The sequence below is a fragment of the Daphnia carinata genome, chromosome 1 (assembly GCF_022539665.2).
Source record: "Daphnia carinata strain CSIRO-1 chromosome 1, CSIRO_AGI_Dcar_HiC_V3, whole genome shotgun sequence".
Classification (NCBI taxonomy): domain Eukaryota; kingdom Metazoa; phylum Arthropoda; class Branchiopoda; order Diplostraca; family Daphniidae; genus Daphnia; species Daphnia carinata.
This window is the reverse complement of record NC_081331.1, coordinates 13,323,488-13,341,963: the sequence shown is the minus strand read 5'-3', so window position 1 is coordinate 13,341,963 and position 18,476 is coordinate 13,323,488. Positions and strand designations below refer to the sequence as shown.

General features: G+C 39.7%; 4 protein-coding genes across 4 annotated transcripts in view; 3 read left to right on the top strand and 1 right to left on the bottom strand.

Annotated features, from left to right (window-relative positions):
- LOC130690976 (glutamyl-tRNA(Gln) amidotransferase subunit A, mitochondrial-like) overlaps nt 1-18,476 on the bottom strand; it is a 60,546-nt gene that overhangs the window by 21,662 nt on the left and 20,408 nt on the right. The gene's annotated exons all lie outside the window — the stretch shown is intronic.
- LOC130690979 (uncharacterized) lies at nt 197-2,388 on the top strand. Its single transcript, XM_057513866.2, has 4 exons — nt 197-226; nt 751-894; nt 973-1,911; nt 1,974-2,388. The coding sequence occupies exons 1-4, from the start codon at nt 212-214 to the stop codon at nt 2,331-2,333; spliced, it is 1,458 nt and encodes a 485-aa protein (XP_057369849.1). The 5' UTR covers nt 197-211; the 3' UTR covers nt 2,334-2,388.
- Nucleotides 9,736-18,171, top strand: LOC132087949 (segmentation polarity homeobox protein engrailed-like). Its single transcript, XM_059495156.1, has 4 exons — nt 9,736-10,945; nt 11,326-11,500; nt 15,932-16,021; nt 18,033-18,171. The coding sequence occupies exons 1-3, from the start codon at nt 9,947-9,949 to the stop codon at nt 15,943-15,945; spliced, it is 1,188 nt and encodes a 395-aa protein (XP_059351139.1). The 5' UTR covers nt 9,736-9,946; the 3' UTR covers nt 15,946-16,021; nt 18,033-18,171.
- Nucleotides 17,930-18,376, top strand: LOC132087898 (homeobox protein E30-like). The gene has a single exon (XM_059494948.1). The coding sequence runs from the start codon at nt 17,930-17,932 to the stop codon at nt 18,374-18,376; it is 447 nt and encodes a 148-aa protein (XP_059350931.1).

The following is an 18,476-nucleotide window of genomic DNA, read 5'->3' as shown; positions in this document are numbered from 1 at the left end:
TGGTTACTTAACCATATGGCACTTGAGTGACTGATTCATCATAGATAGTCGGAGTTCCACCATTTGTTTGATTTAGGCATGTGAAATGTTGTCGCAATGATTTATCTGTTTGGGAAGCAATCAGCTATATATTGTTGTTTCAATAGGTCCGGTTGGTTGTAGGTTTCTAGAGCTCCGTTTACTTCGGTCGTTGTTCTGTTCCTGACTGACTATGGGAATTATTTCGGTAAGAATCCCGATTACCTATTTTCCAATTGAGAATACTTGAGCAATTGGCGCCTTAACGTAATTTGAAAAAGGACCTATATTTTTTCCACGATTTACGCTTATCCATAGCATCTGTCAGATGTACAGTATATCAGCATTTTGGTACACAAGAATGCAACATGAATTTAGTGACCGGGATTCTCGGTTTTTCTCGCATAGAGACGGTGGAAAAAGATGGCTAATTACCTTCTTTCTATATTTTAATTCATTTTGCAGCATTGTTCCCAAATCGACTAATATACTTCTGTGGCTGTCTGTCCAACGTGATGCTGTGAAGCAGCTTTCACAGGAATATTTTTTTCGCAAGAGAAAAATAAAGAGAAACACAAGCATTTTCCTACGTAAGCTTTAAAATATAGAAAATCTGCGCATTGAAAGAAAGATCAATTTATCTTATATCAAATTGCTAGTATTTGATTTTCTGTTCGCTCATGTTTAACGTAATGATGTAATTAACTTATTGTGTTTTGTCATTTATCAAAGGTTTCCAAGGCGATCGTTTTTCTTGTCGTTGCGTGTCTATCTTGTCCCGGACATCGTTATGTGGACGGCCAAATTGTAAAGCCTTACATCCGTACCGGCTTAACGCTCCGAATCGTCGTCCGCTATCCTGAATCCGAATTAGTTGTAGGTTGATTATCTCGCTAAGCATAGTAATCATTATTTTAACACGGAGTGATATACTGAAGTTGAAATTTTGCTTAGAATCGCTCGCTGCCGACGGATTTGTTTATCGTTGGTAACGGACTAGGATTGGCATGGGACGACCCACAACCGTTAACGAGGCCAGGAACAACCGACACTTGGTCGATCGATTTGAAGTTCTCTGGTTTGCCCGATGGTTATGGCTGCGCCGAGTGTATCCATAACAACGTCCTGCCAGTCAATGGTCGCCTCGAATATCGTATTTTGACCAGCAACAAAACGGACATGCTAGGTCCCAATCACGGAACGCATGTCCATATTTCAAAACTGGAGGCCAATTTTCCGGTCCGGGAAGAATTCTCATACCCATACTTTTTCACAAGATCAGGCTCCGTACATGCAACAACTGTCCAATCATTGGTCAACCAGATCATCGGCACCCGCATTTGGGGTTATTACTTGCCTCCAAGCTATAATGAAAACCATTATAAAACGTACAAGACGTTTGTGGTACCTGACCTGAGCCCTGCATACATGGAACTGTATCGCTTCTCCTTTGACGATATTTTTGTGGAAAAGGCCATTGCGGAAGAAGTTGTCTTTATTGGATCAAATGACTATTCGTTGTCGAATCCACCACAAGGAGATCCCATAAACGACGATGGCCGTATTGCTTTTCTTACTCCGGTTCCTGGCATACAGTACTATTGTTATAACGGTGATTGGTCCGATAACTGCGCTGGTTGCATCCCACAGAATGTAACTGGTCAGGAATATATGGAATATTTCCGCGATGGATGTGGTTATCCAGTGGAAGTTGGCGGACTTGGCGATGACTACCTCGACTATGTGATAAATGAAGTTCTTCCAGCTTTGAAGCTATTGACCAACGAACGCAATCAATTCGAAATTCGTAACAATTTGGCTATTGGCGGCTGCTCTTTGGGTGGACTTCTAGCTTGTCATGCTCTTTGGACACGACCCAACACGTTTGGAATGGTTTGAACTATTTAAAGTTTTAAAATCAGCTATTATAGTAATATTTCGCCCTTTGCATACAGGGATGGTGTAAAAGCTCTTCTTTCTGGTGGCCCACTGAGATAAATGTCGACAATGGGTTCTATTTTTTGAACCACACAATCAAGAAGACTAATCTGGGACCGAGGGCACCTCAGCGGATTTACATAGACGTTGGGGAATTAGAAGAAGACCCCTATTACGCACAAGTAAGCGCCGCTCTAACCGTCGTCGAAACCATGTTAGCCAATTCACCACAATTCAGCATGGACGAGTCATTGTGGTTCACGTTGGCCAGTGGTCAAGTACACAGCAGCACCAACTGCATGTCGCGAATGTGGAACTCTTTGAGCCTGCTAAGTCCACCTGCAGGAGCGACTAGGAACCCGAATCCTCCTATGTGAGTTAGTCATGCTCTACGAGGCTAGTTCTTTAACAGTAGACGTTGTGAGTGTGCAGAAAAAGAGGGCATTACTTTTATCAATCAAAATACACCTTATTAGTAACAAAAAATCAGCCAATAAACAGATCATTCTTCACTGTATATAAGGTTCATATTTTTTTACCATGAAATATACCAGGAGTAGTAAAGCCTGCAAAGCAACTTGAAGTATGCATATTAAGCTCCAGAGTTGGTGTCTCAAACCACCAGTACGCTCTGGTATTTGACAATTTTGGCCTGACAGAGTGCTCTGGTAAACTCAGATCTTGAATAGATTTTCGCTGTTAAACGTGTCAAACAACCGTATCTTCGAAATAGACCGAATATTTGTGCAGCATCGCGCTAGCGTTGTGGCAAGTATTCGGTGTATTTAAAAAACGGTTGACCTAATGAAAAAAAAAACGACACATTTGTGATTTTCCGTTTAATTTAGAATCAAATTCATGTATTTTTATAGCATATCTAGATGTTCGGAAAAAAAATGAAATGGACGAAAAAGTCGGGCTTATTTTGTCGGGCTTAATTTTGAGTATAGTAGAAATTCAGGGTTGTAATTTTGACATTAAATTTGAGTGAAGTTAACCTAAAAAAACGCTGATTTCAGGAAAAATATTTGTTTTCTTATCAAACCAGCCGTTTTTGTAATTACTGGAATCGGAAACGCATTGCAGGCGCGCTAGCACTTATCACCCGTTTTTTCCGTTTATTCAAAAAGCTATAAGGCCAACATAAAAATAGACTTCATTTTTGTGATTCTCGTTCAATTTTGAATCGGAATCATGTATTTAAAATGAAATCTAATTTTTGGCCAAAAATGAAAAAGTGAGAAGGCTATAGCCTTCCCACTTTTGTCAAAATCGGCAAAAAATAAAAACTCTTAGAATCCGATAAAAATCACGCAGAACAAGCAAAATAAAACGCTGATTTCGATAACCTGATTTATTTTTGCGTCAAATCAATTGTTTTTTAATTACACCGAATTTTAAACGCAATGCTAGAACGGCAGTACGACCAGCGCTAGCGCGCCAGTACGCACCAGCGTCAGCACGATGCAGCACAAATATTCAATGTATTTCAAAAACGGTTGGCCCAATGAAAAAAGTAATGACATATTTGTGATTCTCATTTAATTTCGAATCAAATTCGTATATTTTTATAGCTATATCTAGATGTTAAAAAAAAATCAAAATCAAAATTAAGCCCGACAAAATAAGTCGGGCTTAATTTTGAGTATGTTGAAATTCAGCTTTGTAATTTTGACATTAAATTTGATCTGGATTAACGTAAAATAGAACGCTGATTTCAGGGAAAATATTTGTTTTCTCGTCAAACCAGCCGTATTTGTAATCAATACAATTAACGCACTGCTGGCGCGCCAACATTTATCACTCATTTTTTCCGTTTATTAATAAAGCTATAACCCCGACGTAAAAATAAACTTCATTTTTGTGATTTTCGTTCAATTTTGAATCGGAATCATGTATTTCCCATCAAATCTAAATTTTGGCCAAAAATGAAAAAGTGAGAAGGCTTATAGCCTTCCCACTTTTGTCAAAATCCGCAAAAAATGAAAACTCTTAGAATGCGATAAAAATCACACAGAACATTCAAAATTAAATGGTGATTTCTATAAAGTGGTTTTTTTCTCGTCAAACCAATTGTTTTTTTAAATAAACGGAAACAAAATGCGCACATATTTGGGTTTGTTGTTTTTTGCCATTTATTCAATAACTATAAGAACCGATGAAAAACAAAAGACATATTTGTTATTTTCGTTTAATTCCGAATCAAACTAATGTATTTTTATAGCTATATCCGTAAAAAAGTCTTATCTAAAAATAAACCCGAAAAAGTCGGGCTTATTTCATTGGGCTTATTTTCTCGGGCTTAATTTTCGGTATGGCAGAAATTCAGTTTTGTAATTTTAATATTAAATTTGATGTAACATAACCTAAAATAAAACGCTGGTGTCAGGAAAAATATGTGTTTTTTCGCCAAACTGGCCGTTTTAGTAATAAATGGAATTAACGCACTGCTGGCGCGCCAGTACTTATCACCCGTTTTTTCCGTTTATTAAAAAAGTTATAAGGCCAACGTAAAAATAGACTTCCTTTTTGTGATTCTCGTTCAATTTTGAATCGGAATCATGTATTTAAAATGTAATCTAAATTTTGGCCAAAAATGAAAAAGTGAGAAGGCTATACCCTTCTCACTTTTGTCAAAATCAGCCAAAAACGTCATTTCTTCGAATTCGACAAAACTCACACTGTATGACCAAAATTGGACGCTGATTTTGACGCAGCTATTGGTTTTCTCCGTAAACCATCCGTTTTGAAAATAATAGAAAACAAAGTACTGTTAGCGGCACTTTATTTTTTTTTCCGTTGAACATACATGCTTTCGATTTCAAAGTGAACAAGGATCATGAAAATCAAGATGATTTTTTCTTGGGAGTTGTAGTTTTTAAGTTATTTGAATTCAAATTTTTTTTAGAGCAGTAGGTAGTTTGCGATGTGCCCAATAGGTGCCGTCTTCTAAAAAAAAGTTGGCTTTCTAAAATTAAGCCCGACAAAATAAGCCCGATATTTAAATTTTTTTCAAAATATCTAGATATAACTATAAAAATACATGATTTTGATTTAAAATTAAAACAAATTCACAAATATGTCGTTCTTGTTTTCATTAGGCCAACTGTTTTTTAAATATACCGAATATTTGAGCTGCATGCGCTAGCGCTGGTGCGCACTGGCGCGCTAACTTTGTGTTAAATATTCGACTTATTTCAAAAACGATTGATTTAACGCAAAAAAAAACCACTTTATCGAAATCACCGTTTAATTCTGAATGTTCTGTGTGATTTTTATCGCATTCTAAGAGTTTTCCTTTTTTGCCGATTTTGACAAAAGTGGGAAGGCTATAGCCTTCTCATTTTTTCATTTTTGGCCAAAATTTAGATTTCATTTTAAATACAAGATTCCGATTCAAAATTGAACGAGAATCACAAAAATGAAGTCTATTTATACGTTGGGATTATAGCTTATTTAATAAACGAAAAAAACGGATGATAAATGCGCGCCAGCAGTGCGTTAATTCTATTTATTACAAAAACGGATGGTTTGACGAGAAAACAAGTATTTTTGCTGAAATCAGCCTTTTATTTTAGGTTTGTGTGAACCAAATTTAATGTAAAAATTACAATACTGAATTCTGCCATACTCAAAATTAAGCCCGACGAAAAAAAATAAGCCCGACTTTTTCGCCCCATTTGATTTTTTCAAAACACCTAGATGTAGCTATAAAAATGTATGACTTTGATTCGAAATTAAACAAAAATTATAGTTATGTTGTTTGTTTTTTCCTATGGCTTATAGTTATTTAAGAAATCGCTAAAAATAACAAACCCAAATATGTGCGCTACCAGCATTTTGTTTCCCTTTTATTATAAAACAGTTGGGTTGACAAAAAACAATCCACTTTTATCGAAAACAGCGTTTAATTTTGGTTGTACAGTGTAATTATTATCGGGTTCCAAGAGTTTAAATTTTTTGCGGATTTTGGCAAAAGTGAGAAGGCATTTACCTTTGCCATGAATCAAAATAACAGATCGCAGTCCTTGAACGCTTATTTATTCATACTTAAGGACTCAGCTGTATTTAATCTAGTACGGAAACAATTCGAGAAATTATTGTGCAACACTATCGTAAAACAACAGTGATCGAAGTCTATATTTTAACAATTTAATTTTGTTTTATATTAATTTTTCTTTGTGTGTTACTTATATTAAATTCCAATTAGCTGTGTATCGTAATTTTTTGAAATTTAGTTTCAAGGTACCAGTTATTATGCAAGCACTACGCTGGTCACATGAGAACGTTCAATTTGACTGACTTTGACACACGTTCTCACGTTCGCTCGTATAAATTCTCTTAGCCGGATTAATAATCAGCGGACCGTGACATTTCGTTTGAAATGTTACACTATTACAAGTCAAACGCTGACGGAGAATGTAGCATTTAATTGGAAGATTCTGCGACAGCAACGGTATAAAAGACACAAGCCAGACGGTTTCATTATTGCAGTTCAACCTAATTGAGCTCGGCAACAGCAGTGAGATAAAAACAACCTTGGCAAAACGGAAGAAGAAAAGAATGGTGTGCAGCAGTTCGTTGATTGTGTTGAGGGGAAATATTAAAAAAAAGGCTCGAGGGAGGAGAGGGGGTTGGGTATGGAATATATACCTATATACCTGAGTGCTTTCGATTGGATTGATCATGGTGGACGGCGGCTCTGGATTGGACGAGACCGAACTCAACATGGCCGCCGTGACTCGAGGGGCTGGGATTCAATTTTTGTTTAGCTTTTCTTTTTAATGCATACACACAATGGTTAGCACACATTAGGGCGCCAGGTAAAAAGGTACCCGTGTTCTAGGAGCGGGTCAATTAAAATAGGGCAATCTCATAGCCGCCGCAAGGGTCTCCGTCGATAAAAGGCTCGATGGACTTGTAGTTGTGAGCGTCCAACCAAGCTTGGCTTAATTATAGATATCTGCTGCGAGACGGCGAAAGTTGGATACAAACTATTACCAAGTTGCTGCTTCCTTCTTGTTGTTAAGTTTTTTCAGCTCTCATTTCAACCCTTTGAGGTCATCCACGAGACACCACATCCACGAGACATCCTTGTTACACATCCCTCGTCTTGCTTCAAACAATGAAGATATTATAGTTCCGCCTAACACATTGATTACGCAAGTCGAGAATACGCACTACACGTGAAAAAAAAACTAAAACGGGGGTTTATAGTTTTATTAAGCAATGGCGGTTATAGGCGTTATGTAAAAATAGCGCAAACATCAACGGAGGCACGAACAAAAGAGCTTCTCGTGTATTGGCGTCAAGTCGAATGCAAAGGCAACATTGTAATACTTCCTACAACAGCGATCTTCGCCCTCCACCAATATGATAACTGGCAACTTAAATATTGTAAAGACAGAATACAATCCAGGATTTCAAAACAATTTTGCTATGTAAGTTAAATAGATAATTTGTAGTTTGTTGGCGGAACTATAAGGGCCTGAAAGAATAAGCGAAAACCGAGTCTTCTTGATAATAGGTTACGCGTTATTTACAATGCCATGTCATGCATTTTGACTCTTGAGAAAAAAAAGTATGACTAAATTAACATCTTGATCATAAAACTTGCTATTTGGTAGCTGTCCGGGTGCAAAGACCTTGCTTGAGGATACTACCAAAGTGGGCACTGCCGGAGCCAATGCACCGAACAGATTCTCGGCAACGTATAGACGTATAGATATATGCTGTAGACTATATATTGTATTGTTGTATTCCGTGTCTAGCAAGGTGATTGATTCTCTTATTGTTACGACTCGTCTCGTTACAATGGACGTAGGCGTCGTGTTGTTCAACATGCCATCAGTCGAATGCATTCTGAGAGGTGTTTAGCCGCCAAGAGTCACGCACCTTAAAGTGTGCAGAGATCATTAAGTACATGGTTACACGGCATATGGACGCAAACAGAGAGCCGTGCTATAGCATCGCGTATTCGTTTATGTGTGTAATTCAAACCGACAGTCACGGAAACTAGATCAATGCAGCTGGGGCTAGGAATTCCAGAGACAAACGTTTTTCTATTTTTAGAGCATGTAAAGCTCTATCTAAATGAGTAAGCCTGACTCACGAGATTGCGTTTATAGTGCGTCATACGATACGTCTGCGAGAACTCGGGCCAGCCCGTGGTTTCCCCATAGATCACTTTGATGCTAAGGTAAAATTGAGTTAGAATGTTACCAATTTTTGCCTGATGAAAATGAATTATCTCCATTTGGTGTTCAGAAACACTCGGAAATAAAACAGAAACTTGGTATAGAAAAGATTAAAATGCTAACAACCGCCGAGATGTGTATAACCTTTCGCGCGACACGTCTAAAACGAAATCATTGAAATATAGCAACTAATGTCCAATGTTCGAAAACTAGCGCACTCGCTGACTAGGCGAGGTGAAAGGCCAGTTTCAGATTGCCAAAGTAACGGAATAAGCTCTGCCAGATGCAGGTGTGCGTGGCGAAAGGCTGATCCCTCGTACGCTATAGTTAGGGACACCCTGGCAGTAATCTAGTGTTTCGATTAGGGCACGGACTTGTTCGTCATGTATATCGGTCTCAATCTCTTAGCTTAGACAAGGATACATTATGCAGCATAGCGAAAAAGCGAGACAAAGTAAAAGGGGATCCTATATAGAACCAGATGGTTCTGCATCTCGTTCCAAAAGGCCATCATTTTTTAACCGATGATTTTCGTTGTGAGATTAGTGTACTGATAGTAAAAGATAAAGCACTCGGCTCCTTATAGGTCTTGTCATAGCCTAAAAACGTAAAGCGGTACGTTGTATCTTTCTTTTTCAATTTTCCGACGGCAAAACAAAACCGCTTCCTAACCCGTTTTTTCTTTGTTATTTTTTGACTACTTAAATAACATGCACTATGCAACCAAAAGCTACACATTAAACTTTGAAAAACACCGCTTGAATGATTATCTATTTTTCTAAAGGAAAAAGGATTGCCAATTATTATTCTAAGCCTATGAAAGCCAAGCGTAAAAGACGCCAACGGTCTGAATACCATCATAATGGCTGTATGCAGCCACACAAAAATGTATCGAAATATGATGTTGATTAATTTCTGTTTTATGCGCGTTAGAAAATACAATACCAGGGATGCTGCGTTTGAACAATGACCTCAGTTACAAAAATAAACGTTTACACTTAATTTTGGGGTGGAAAGAAGCCTAAAAATATAGGAAAGGTATGTGTTCTTTGTTAGGCGGACATTAAAAACCCTCTTCTCACAGAGTCTGATTACCACAAAACAGACTACCTCAAGCTCAAAAAGGCTGCGAAAGTAACACCGAACGAAAACTGCTAGAACGCAGCGAAAACGGAAAATGCCTTGAAAATGAAGTGAATCGTCTAGAACTAATCAGATGTCCCGATGACGGTTATAGTCGAGATAAAGTCTAGTGCGTTGAGATTGGGGGGGAAAAAAAGTACAACTGTTCCAGCGAAGAAAGCAATATAACTCCATTGCTGCAGCTATTCTGGGTGTCTTACTCTATGCGTTCAACTCTCCGCTGTTGAAGTCGGGTTCTTCTTGATAACACTAAGATTTTTCGTGGGGCGGAGTCTTCCAGGTTGGCCAGGAATACGAACGGGCGGGACTAACGAAGTTGGCACAGGAAGTCACCGCCCCACCGTCCCACCCATCAAGTAACCATTACACAAGTCCCACCTTTTCTATTCTTTGTGAAAATTGGCTCTTGGTAAGCGGCTGGTTCATCCGATCGGCAGTCTCTTGTATGATCCAAACAGATTCGTAACTAGCTGTTAACGGTGCTGATGGACGTCACGATCGCCGATACATCATTATTCAGTGTTCATTGTTCGATATTCAAGTAGGCATCACGATCGTGGCTGAAACAAAAGCTCATGGTATAGTCTGCATGTTTTTATGTCTTTCACTTAAAAAGCGGTTTCATCGTGAAATTCAATCAACTCAACATCATGGCCGACGAAAGCCCCGTGATTCGTCATCATAGTTTGAGACACTACAAGAGCAACAATTTAAGTGATCATCAGTCGGATAACCTGGTATCAGATGAAGAGCTAAGTGTCGGCGGAACTACTCCTCCACCAGCGGATCAACACTCGGGCGATGAATTCGCTTCACCTGAAAGTCTCAAAGATGAAAACCGCGACATGAATGGAATTTCCGAAGACGATAAAGACTCAGTTGCATCAGCCGCGAACATAATCAAATTCTCAATTGACAATATCCTCAATCCGGAGTTCGGTCGGATGAACCCGGCAGAATCGGCCGCGGCCGTGGCGTTTCACACGCATCACCATCAGCTGATTCAGCAGCAGCAGCAGTTGAATTCCTCTGCGAGTGCTGCTGGAAGTTTCTTGGGAGCTTTTCATCAGTTGCCGTTCTTGGCTGCGGCACGCCAAATGATCCTCGCTGCCACTGCTGCTGCTGGTTCATCAATTGACTATCATCAACACCATCTGGCGGCTCATAATGCCTCTGTGGCGCAAGCAATCACGCATCCGCATCCGCTCAACAGCATGTTGCTCGCTCATCAAGCGCAGCATCACCCGACTACGCTGAATCTAGTCGAAAGCTGCACAGACAAGTATCTTGGCGGTGCTAATCATAAGAACTGGTTACCCCACCAGCCAACGCCGTCTGGTGGTGCGCTCACCGGCCGATCTCATGACAACCGGCAAGCGGCGTCTCATCCTCTTACTGCGTTAGCATCGGCAACCGCCGCTGCCAGCGCCAAGGCCAAAACTCAGCAATTGCATAAGGGACACCATCAACCGACCGGAAGCAAAGCTATCGATCTGAGTGTTCGCAATTCGGCGTCGCCTCCGGATCCCGGCCATCGACTATGTGCGGGACTGGTGCCCGAGAAACAGTCAGCGTCTCAAGAAAGCCCGTCACTTCACTCAAGTAGCGCCGATGATAACTCGTCTGCTAGTCCGGTTCGATCCGTCTCCGTAAGCTCTATTTTCTCTTTCGATTCGCGCCATGAATTCAATCAGGAATGAATTATTTTTGGAACAAGCGATGAGGATCGATTGTACACACCTACTTTTGATTAATGTATACTGATTAGATCACTTTCAACACTGATCAGTCAAACCACCGTCTCATTAAGCCTCGGGGCTCTCCCTTTCTAGGAAATCTTTGCTAATAAACTGCATGTTAAATTTGCCGTATAGAAAAAGCATAAGACACTTATGTGATTGCAATGCAAAAGGCGATAGGCCCCTTAATTGTAGTTGTACAGAATAGCGGCTTTGAGATAAAGGCAGATTTCAATATCCATTGTATTGTAAGATAGCTAATCAGTTGTTTCGTTGTTGATGCGCATCAGGTTGGTGGATCGACTTGTTCCGTCGGCAACAACGAACTTGCGTCTGGTGGTGGCTCCAGCGGGGGAAGCGCCAATCAACAGCAGACATCGTCATCAGGAGGAAGCGGCGGCGACAAGGAAGCTCTCTGGCCAGCTTGGGTGTACTGCACCCGATATTCCGACCGCCCATCTTCCGGTAACAATCCTTTAACAGTTTTAACTAACACAGTTATAAGCGCAAACCATTAACCATAGACCGATAGTTCCCCACATTGGTCTCATGGAATTCATTTGTACTTTACGACAGATGAAAGGTTATTTTATGTGAACGTATCATGTAAAATAACGCACAATTTACTAAAACCATCAGTTAAGGGGCGGCCTATAAGGTTCAAATGTATCCGAAAATGAGGAGGATATAAAATAAGGCCTCAGAAAGTTGATGATGGTTTTGCAAATTTCACAAATGCAGAACAATCGATCTTCTAGTTTCGTTCCATTACTTATGTAGAACATGTTTTTTATGTAAAAAGACGACGGTGTCTTTAAAAAGTTTGCCCAACGAAGGGTGTTTCTTTTTAAAGGAACTTTTCGGTTGTTTCTTTTTTTTTAGTGTCTGTTTACATAACATCCGCCCAAAAATTACGTGATGGCAAATTTATTGTGCCGTGTCATCTGGTGTCGTAAAACTTTTGTTTTTTACGAACCGTTAATCAACCCCCAAAGTTTATATAGAATTATTTCAACTTTTACAGCTCGTGAATTTCGTGGCTAAATGTGTGTCACTTCACGGAACATGAGTTCACGGACAAGAAAATAAAGATAAACTTGTTTTCATTTCCCCTTTGCTTTGAAACTCTTATGTCACTAGAATACCTCACTCCGCATCGTAAGCGCAATTAGCTTTCTGTTGCACTTGCACAGCCATTGGGTGATTTCTATTAATATCCACAATAGAGCATGAGGTGTATAGCTTAAGAAAAGGCGACACGGCTCGAATGATGTTCTAGTGAAAGTTGATGGTGGCCATGCATGTCCTATTGTTCAAGGCCCAACTTCTTCTCCGAAATATGACAACATGATTAAATCTACCAGCACCCTTCAAGAGGGGAGAAACAGAGGTTCTAGTTACACGCCGCGACTTGTGCTGGTCGTGCGGTACGTTACATGTGTGTACACTGAATGTAGGGGCTTTGAATTATCGTTAAGATCGACCTTTTTAAAGATTCTCATTCATTCAACTCGGGTTGCCTCACTTTATCCGCGTCAAACATTTTCTTTTTCTTCTCTTGGGCTTACGCTCTTGCCTAAAAGATTTCATTCAATTCCAAAATTTTGACAAGTAACATGTTTCGATAAAAAGACTTGATTTATTGCCAACAGCTGTTGCCGTGAGCTTCCCTAGTTATGTGTTCTTTTTCATATCTTAGGCGCTACTTTTAGAAGTGGCTGTGAAATCCGGTTCATCTTGAAAGAGATTTTTTTGCGTTTAGCGGCGATACGTACACATGGCTTTTTCAAATGCAAACACAAGATATGTTACTATACAAGAAAAAGGAATTTTTAGAAGTGTACATCTCTATTATAGCAACCAATTTTTCATCTACAGTACCTATTAAATACATTCGGAAGTCAGGTCCTTTTTTTTGCGTCAGTTGTTGGAGTGCCTGTTCATTGCAACACAATCTGATATTGCATGTTGTATAGCAAACTTACATTACGACAACGTGAACATAACAAATTATAATGGAATAAGCAAAAAAGGATCTATCGTATTGCATTGTTTCCCCCTTAATTGGGAAACATTTCCATTTCAGTCTTTGCGATTACTCCTTACTTCGTATATATATGCAGAATTGCAATTGCGGCATTCTCAAGGTAGTCATGTAGCATTTAATCAATAAGGAAAGTTTTACAAAAATATATAAGACACCGTCTGTACTTTGATGCCAGAGGGAAACGATAGGAATTTTCTCTTATGGCCAAGATTTGAAAGCCCCAGAACATCAAAAGCATTTTGTATAAAGAAAAATGAAATGCGAGGGCTATCGACAACTGTGCTATTGAAAAGAAGATAATTGATACAAGTAATTAATGATAGCCACGCGTGGTGGAAAACATTACACACAAAAAAAATTGTTTTCCAGATAAGGTCAAAAATCATGCGCAAGCGTCCGTTTAGTAATGATTATCTGGATCCAGGTGTTGGTAGCTTTACAATTCATGAATAGATTTTTTTAGAGATGACAAAGCGTTTATTATGGCGCATTAGAGACGTAGCCTGGAGAGAGGAACGTGCTATGTAGACTATGACGAACGGAAAGAGGGTGGCCAAGAAAAGGAAGAGAAGGGGCAACAGAAACCGACAAAGACTAGTCGGTGGTGTTCTGCCAAAGCTCAGCCTGGAGAGACGGTCGGACTCCCGTGTCGCTTCCAATTAAATACTCAACACGCTCCATACATTTCTCAACGGACGAAAAACAAAAAACCTATTTATGCAGCATTATAAAATCAATTTATTGTCACGGCAAGGATAGAGAATAGAACAGGATTTTGACCAGATTCTACACACGAATCGGTGTCGTGAACATTAAACTGCTGTAAACTATTTTTATAGCGTTCAACCAAGGCCACTTGGAAAGAATCAATTAGGGCCTAGTTCAATTTAGATCCAAAATATCTACTAATGTTCGACCTTGCACGGGCCACTGTGGGTTCGAAAGTGGAAACGAGCCAAAACATCATTATGGCACAAGGCAGTCTGAAATACTTTTCTATCAATGACGCAATCCATCTTTTCCGGTTCGATGTTGCTTTTTGGCGATTAAACAAATCATTTGTCCCAACCTCCCTCCATACTTAAGGACTTGTTTGACGTAGGAATCATGTCCTCGGCATCGGAAACCATGCGTAGTTACGTATATGCTTGATGCACAGGCAATGAAAGATCAAGTGCCAGAACTGCTCTTGATTGGTGGTCTCTTCTGCGTGTAGATTTTATTCAAGCCTTCCTCCCCACCTTTTAGCTAAAGAAAAAATTTAGCTTCTGTTTGAATCATTTGTTCAAGTCTAAGGTTGAGTGATTCCATTCGAAATGCTTCTGGAAAGTTTTGAATGAGAACCGGAAATCGTTTGACCATTAGCTGCTGATAAAACAACACAGCAATTCAACAATAAATGATTGTAAGGGCTGCAACAGAATGAAACTCAATTGTCTCATGCTGATGAATTAACGTTCACGGGACCATGAAGTTGACTGCGTTACCTAGGTGGTACCTTTTTACAGGCTCAACTTAAAAGCCCCACAGCTATATAGAAGGTGCCATTATTGGCATTCTTCACATTTTGTATGAAAGCCTTTTTTTTCTTTACAGTTTGCCTTTCGTTTTAAAAGAGATTTAATTTAATAGAAACCGGTGTGCGCGTGCGTTCGTTTCTTAATGAGACCATCAGTTGTTTTGCTCCAAAGATTTTAATTGTTTACCTCCCACTTTTATTCGGTGAGTGATTACTGTGTGTTGGACCTCCCACTCTTTCACCCAACTGCTCTCCAGTTGACACAAAAGCGATCGTTGTTTAGATGTAATTCACGCTCGGCGGAGCACGTACTTTTTTCTGCTGCAGTTTCTTATATTTATTGAACTACATACAGCCTTAGCCCTATATAGAAGCAAACGCTCGGCGCTAGTTTCATTTGCATGGCATTACTAGTTTATATAGACGGTCATTGTCATGCTATAGCAACAAATGGCAACAGTACTCTTGCGTTGACACCGATGCGGTAGGTCTCTTTTGTTGTTGTGAAATGTAAGCGCAACAGCCAGCAGAACCACACTTTTGGTTTCGTGGGAATTTAACCGATAAATGAATTGCAAACGCATGTACAGAATTTGTCTTGGACTAGAAATTGATCAAACAAACCCAGACTTTCCGTAACACATTCCTTTATTTTTTATTATACGTGAATAACCCCCTGCTTTTCGCTTTAATGATATTTGTTAGCAATGCCGGCAGCCTGTTACAAAGTTAACCACTAAGAACCTAACAGCATCGTGTCTACGTTATTTAGCCTCTTTTATTTATAGATTTTCTTTCTCTCCTTATAATCACCGTTTCTTGTAAAGACAGGAAGTCTTAGAAAATTGTCCTGACAAAATGTTGAGCATGGCGATAATGAATGGCTAGGCGTTCAACATTCAAAAGATGTCAAATATTCGAATGAGGGGGCAGCCATACCACAAATATTTGGCTCCCCAGTTTTCAACTCCGCTCTCCCTTTAGAGATGGTATAGAACGATTTCAGTGTCGAGACATCCACCCATATTGTGTGCGTATGCTCCTAGGGGGTAGGCTATAAAACGTTAAAGTAGTTTCCTTCTAAAAAAAGAATAACGTAAAAATATCAAGCGAGAAAAATGACATCATTTTATTTTCGTAAAATGTCGTCATCACCGCAACCTCTTTTTTTTCGTTACGTATACTTTGAGGAAAACGCATTCGTTCTGGTGTAGTAGTAAAAACAAAGACAAATTCGATTTATCCTAATGTGGTAACTTAAAACCGTATGTTGTACATGAACCTGAATGATCAATTAATTATGTTTTTCTTTTATTCTCTCTCCTTGCAGGAAGAAGTAAGTGAATTTCAGTTCATCCAATTCCTCTGATTGCTCGTTTTACCTGTTCAAAATGCCAAAAAAAAACCTTCAAGTACGCAGGTAAAACGGTGATAGGTTCTATATAACAATGTGTATTGATAAACAAAACAAGAAATGTAGGTAACATTTCAATGCATTCAAAACATTCGCTTAATACGCAGAATTTGTTCGCTTCTATCGGGTGTAGAAGAACGCGCTGAGCGAATTTCCTTGTAAATTCCCAGTAGTGTTTTTCTTTTTCCTTTAATATCTATTGGGGAATAATTTAGTTTATATGAAAAGGAAAAAGAAGCGGTCGAGCCTCCCCCCTCCCCCACCCCCCAGTGGTGCGGTAACGTCACTTTGTCATGTTCCCCGTGGCGCTTGGCCCCGCGTGGCGGCCACGGCGCCCACGACGCTGTCACCTGTAATTGTAAAGTTCTATAGCTCCCCTCTTCTTCTTTTGCTTTTCCCTATACTATTTATTTGATTGTGCGCCACCGTCACTGCTGTGCACCAGTTGGGTGGTCTTCCACATTTAGTTACTCTGTGCGCAAGCAACAAGGCCAGCTTTAATCTAGTCATTTCCTCTTTTTCTTCCGTCTGTATAGTCCACAAAATATTTCTTTTTTCACACTTCGAGAAATTTCATTTTTTTTTCCCTTTATTTTATTATTAGAATTTTTTTTATTTTATTTTTGCGTTGTCATTCGATCAGTACCATTGAACTGCATTTCATTAGATTCAGCTCTGCCGGAGCACGGATGGCTATGTCATCCATCATTTCCGCTATCAGTGAGGTTGATATAAGACTGTTTGCAACTCATCGGTAATTAATGAGCATAATGAGTTTGAACAACGGGAGTTTTCTGGTTAAACTAAACGTCTCATTTTCTCCCATTTCTATGCCGTACATAAGCAAAGTAACTTCGTGTGTCGTGTAGCATTACAGCAAAAGCGTAAACGGATCTGTATCAAGTCGGTTGCGAAACTCGTTTTGTGGCTAACGGACGATTGCGGCTGTTGTTGCTAGGTCTATAAGGTGTGCTTTCAGGTAGGGCACGATTGCATCGTTACATATACATGCAGACACACGAATGTGTTGTTTATGTGTGTGGCCTTGAGAATGAGAACGCTTGGGCAACAGGGGATATGAAAAAGTAATTCGAGTTCGTTAAGGTAGTCGTGATAAAGTTATTACAAACGAAGAGGAAATGGCTCTGCAATTAGAGAGAGAGAGAGAGAGATTGGGTCATTACACATATACGGAAAGATTAAACAACTAGAAGGACGCTAACAGCGGGGCTTCGATATCAAAGTCCCATTACATTCCCAAACGAATTCATTAGTCCAGAGTTAATCATTTTGTCCAGGCATCCGATAAAGCTGTACACACGCAATGGAGTTAGAAATTGAGTCCTATACCGTTCCACCGAGCTAGATCGAGCAATCAGCATCTCGGACGCGGTAAAACACATGAGCAAGATAGATACAGAAATTAAAAAAAAAGCAGCTAACGGGTCCGACTTTATGGCCTCCCGTTGAGTTTTCCCGCTGTCCTCTTGTCGCGTTCACCACCATTTAAGCGGAGTATTTACGTTCGCAGAACTACGGCTATGACTCTATTACGAATTGGGCAACTAATCGAATCTTTCAGCTAAAAAAGATAATTGAGCAATGGAAATTGACTGCGCAATAAATAGAAAAATTAGCAGCTGTAGACGTCATTACGGGATTTTTCGCCGGATAACGATTTCTTTTAAGGCGGATCTATCGTTGCACAATATCCTATAGAAAGGGACACATTGTTGGAGTCGTCATAAAAGTTTCATACGTCATATTAAAAATTGGAATGTAAATCTTTCGTGATATCGAGGTTGACGCTTTCAACGCCTTTTAAATTATCACCGTTCAAATTGATTGATAACAATATGATAAGCAATTGATATTCCAGTAGGATGACATCCCCCACCTCTCTGTGTATACGAAATGGATGCGTTTTCTCGTTCCAATGCTTTGTATGAAATGTCGTTGCCAATTGGATACGCTGCAATTGGAGTGAAGAATTGGTCGAATAAATTTATGTATATAGGTCCTAGGGCACGTCGGATACGGACAAAGAAAGACCGCAAGGCTGAAGAAAAGCGCCCAAGGACGGCCTTCACCTCGGAGCAATTGGCCCGGTTAAAAACCGAGTTCACGGAAAACCGCTACCTAACGGAGAAACGCCGCCAAGATCTTGCGCGTGAGCTGCAACTACACGAGAATCAAATCAAGATTTGGTTTCAAAACAAGAGAGCGAAGATTAAAAAGGCTTCAGGACAAAAGAACCCGTTGGCACTGCAGCTCATGGCCCAGGGCCTCTATAATCACTCTACTATGGCAATGGACGAGGACGAAGAAGACGATGACGATATGATGCAACACCAAGAATAAAAACCCTTTTCGATTTGCGTTTTGTCAATGAACAAAACGATCCAGAAGAAGAGGCTTCGATAACGAGCAAAGACTGTTGTAAAGAAACCCACTGATGACG